General features: G+C 65.9%; 1 protein-coding gene across 1 annotated transcript in view; it reads left to right on the top strand.

Annotated features, from left to right (window-relative positions):
* The window catches only part of ZBTB7A (zinc finger and BTB domain containing 7A), a 4968-nt gene that overhangs the window by 697 nt on the left and 394 nt on the right, over window positions 1-3877 (top strand). Inside the window, exons 2-3 of the mRNA XM_029916440.1 lie at window positions 4-427; window positions 3634-3876. Of these exons, the coding sequence (XP_029772300.1) occupies window positions 4-427; window positions 3634-3876 (667 nt within the window). The remainder of the gene's footprint in view (window positions 1-3; window positions 428-3633; window position 3877) is intronic.

The raw sequence follows: 3877 nt of genomic DNA, 5'->3' as shown, positions 1-3877 counted from the left end.
AAGCGGCCTCGCTGTCGGAGGCGGCCCCCGAGCCCGGCGACTCTCCGGGCTTCCTGTCGGGCGCGGCCGAGGACGGGGACGGGGACGGGCCCGACGCGGACGGGCTGGCGGCCAGCACGCTGCTGCAGCAGATGATGTCATCGGTGGGCCGGGCGGGGGCGCCGGCGGGGGACAGCGAGGACGAGTCGCGGGCGGAGGACAAGGGCGTCGTGGACTACTACCTGAAGTACTTCAGCGGCGCCCATGACGGGGATGTCTACCCGGCCTGGTCGCAGAAGGTGGAGAAGAAGATCCGGGCCAAGGCCTTCCAGAAGTGTCCCATCTGCGAGAAGGTCATCCAGGGCGCCGGCAAGCTGCCCAGGCACATCCGGACCCACACTGGAGAGAAGCCCTACGAGTGCAACATCTGCAAAGTCCGATTCACCAGGTGAGCCGGCGCCGCGGGCGGGGGGCGGCGGGCGGCGGGCGTGCTGGGTCCCCCGCGGACGGTGCTTTCTCGCTTTCGGGTGGGGGAGGCCTCAGGCACTCACGGGGCTGAGCGTGTAGGCCTGGGGCGAACCACTCGGGGGTGCTCAGGCTCAGGGAAGGCCCCCAGGGTAGTCGCCCGGGTGGGGGTGGGGGGCCTTCTTCCCGTCCCGTGTTTGCCTTGGGCGGGGGCGGCTGCCCCATAGGGCACGGGGAACTGTGCTGTCCCCTGGAGTCTGCCAGGAGCCCAGGGGACCCGCTCTGCTCAGCCAGCATTTCTGGAGCGCCTGCTGGGTGCCGGGCCCTGTCCCAGGCACTGGGGGCCCAGAGGCGGGGAGGCACGACAGAATCACCCTGCGGGAGACGGGGCGTGTGTGAGCAAAAACCAGAGAACCAGGTGGGGGACGGCAGCTGTTTTAAACAGAGTCGAGTCCTGAGGAGGGAGGCAGGGAGGCAGGGAGGCAGGGAGGCGAGGAGGGAGGCACTGCAAAGGCCCTGAGGCCAGTTCAGCTTGGGGGTCGCTGCAGCAGCAGGAGGGAACTGGGCATGGGCGCCGCTGGGCCTGGTCCCTAGGCAGGAGCTGGAGGCCGGGCTAGGGGAATTTGTGATTGGATCTTAAAGAGTCCGGAGCCGGCTGGCTGGGCCTCGTGGGCCAGCCCAGTGGGGGCGGGGGGCTGGCGTGCAGGGGCCTGGCCAGGCCGGGTGACTCAGCATCACCCCCTACCCCCACCCGCCCTGGGGTTCCCCCAGCCACGCCCACCCAGGCTGAAGAAAGACGCCATTGTCCCAGTTTCCCGGCCCTGCCCCGTGGGGACAGGATCTAGGGGCTGACCCCCGCCCCCTCCCCAAGAGGCCAGGAGAAGAGGGTGTGGCCCAGGCTGCAGGGCCCAGGACCCCAAGCAAGGGGAAAAGGATGCCAGCTGGGAGGTAGGATTCTAGTTGGGGACCTGCTCCCCCTCCCCCATTTGGTGAGATTGGGGTGTTGTTAGTCTTGGGGTCTCCCTCTTTCTCCAGACAGGGGTCCTAAGGTAGCTGTGGGCCCTGCCCTCAGGGGTCTCTTCTGGGCCCAGGGAGGGACAGCTTTGTAGAGGCCCAGCAAGCCCGGGTCTGGAGAGGTGACCAGGCTGAGCAGGGGCCTGGACCCTCCTCCCCTCACCCACTGCCCCGTCCCACACCCTTAGTCACAGGCCACGCCACCCCGACTCAGGCCAGTCCTGTTTGCCAGGCAGGGAAGCTGAGGCAGGGAGAGGGGCACCGGCCTGGGCCTAACCCCCCCCCACGTGCCCACCTGGCTCCTCTCTGCCCCCAGCCCAGGGCCCCAGCCCCCACGCCTTCCTCCGGGCCAGGGGCCCCTCTGACTCACACTAGAGAGTTGAGTAAGCGGGGACCTGTGGCGGCCGGGGCTATAATTACCCGGACCAGAGCTCGGGGTGACGAAACAGGCTGCTTCCACCCCACCCCTCTGCTGTGCGGCCCCTGGCCCACGGTGCAACCCGAGACCAGTCACTTGGCCTCTCTGAGCCTTAACGGGGGCCATCGCTATGCTGCTCAAACATTCTGAGTCCCTGCTGTCGCCTCTGGACCTGGCCGAGAGCTGGGACCCGGACAGGGCCCTGGGAGACCCGAGGGAGGTGGAGGGAAGGGGCTCCTGACAGTTGCGTCCCCTCAGGGCTAACAGACCCGGTTAATCCAGGGAATGAGCAGTTCATTGTGTCCTGAGTTCTTGGCTCACAGAGGAGGAGAGGTGGGGATCCGGTTGCAAAGGGCCGGGCAGTGAACCTCAGAGCGGTAGGGAGTCTTGAAAGGGTTAGAGCTCTGTGGGTGGTGCTGGAGGCAGGGGATCTGGGCTAGAGAGAGCCTTTGGGAGACCAAGTCTTTGAGGAGTGGGAAAGGCTTCCTGGAGGAGGAGGGGCATTTGAGATGGGGCTTTGACGGATGAATAGGAGTTTGTTGGTCCCGGCACTGACCTTTGTGCTGGGGGTGAAAAGCGAGAGGCCAGGATGGCTGAGCCGTAGGGGTGCAAGAGGCTGCAGCTAGGAGCGGGTCAGACGCTGGCCAGGGTCCCGGAGACCCAGGTGCCTGCCCTGCCCTGTGCTTCCAGGCCGGAAGCCTCTCCCGTGACTGCAGAGCAACCCAGAGATCATGTGAGTCACCTCTGTGATTTTACCTTTTGTGGCAGGCGCGCTTTCCAAAAAAAGTGAAAGGAAGAAACAGGTGAACCGTATTTTATGTCCCATTTTTCTCACATTGAACGTAGCATCAACGTACAGCCTTCTAAGTGAGCTGTTTTACGTTACACGTTGAGCGGATGAAGCCCTCGGGATCCGGGGTGCCCCGTGGCCGTGCGGCCCGTCTGTTTGGTCAGGCCACGTCTCGACGATTCAGGGCTGCGAGTGAGCAGTGGCTCCCCGGTGGGGACAGACTGGTAGCTGAAATTCAGTTGCTTTAGGGCGTATCCCTGTGGAGCAAGAGGGGCAGGGAGGGGCCCCGGGGTGACCCGGCCCCTGCTGTCTTGGGGCTCGCAGACCCGTCAGGCAGACAGATGAGGAACGAGAAGCCGGCACACTGCCGAGAGCAAGATGGCGGCGGTGAGGACCCGGGTGGGGTCCCGCGGCGCGAGGCGGGGAGGGGCCTCTCAGGAAGTGGCGGCTGAGCTGGAATTCAGATCCGGAGATCTGGTTAGAAAGCGCTCCAGGCGGCTGGAGCAGCGTGTGCAAAGGTCCTGAAGCGGGCTGTGCTCCGCCTGTTGTGACAGCCAGGGCGCCAGCGTGGCCGGAGCAGAGAAAGGCAGAGGTGCCCCGAGAGTTGACAGACTGGGGGCTCTGGGGTGGGGACCCGCTGGCCCGAGATGCAGGACTTCGAAGTCTTAGAGGCCAGGACAGCCTGTTACCAAACACCCCGGCGTGCTGCCCCGTGCCCTCAGCACCGGAAGTAGGGTCTGGTATTCAGTAAATGTTTAGTGTTGCGAGTGAATGCAGGTGCCACAGGCAAAGCCCCCGCGGAGAAGCCCTTATCTTCCTCCTTCTGTGGATCAGAGAAGGGGTTTGGAGGGGGGGGTGCGAGGCGTTTCCCAGCCCCCGTGGGCCCCGGGGACCCCAGCATTCCCGGGCCTGCCCCTGCCCCGCGCGGAGGGTCCCCGCGCCCGCTGACGCCCCGCCCCGCCCCCAGGCAGGACAAGCTCAAGGTGCACATGCGGAAGCACACGGGCGAGAAGCCGTACCTGTGTCAGCAGTGCGGCGCGGCCTTCGCGCACAACTACGACCTGAAGAACCACATGCGCGTGCACACCGGCCTGCGCCCCTACCAGTGTGACAGTTGCTGCAAGACCTTCGTGCGCTCCGACCACCTGCACAGACACCTCAAGAAGGACGGCTGCAACGGCGTCCCGTCGCGGCGCGGCCGCAAGCCCCGC

This window comes from Suricata suricatta, chromosome 12, assembly GCF_006229205.1.
Source record: "Suricata suricatta isolate VVHF042 chromosome 12, meerkat_22Aug2017_6uvM2_HiC, whole genome shotgun sequence".
In the NCBI taxonomy this organism is placed as follows: domain Eukaryota; kingdom Metazoa; phylum Chordata; class Mammalia; order Carnivora; family Herpestidae; genus Suricata; species Suricata suricatta.
Note: the sequence above shows the minus strand (reverse complement) of the source record. Positions and strands in the feature narration are given on the sequence as shown.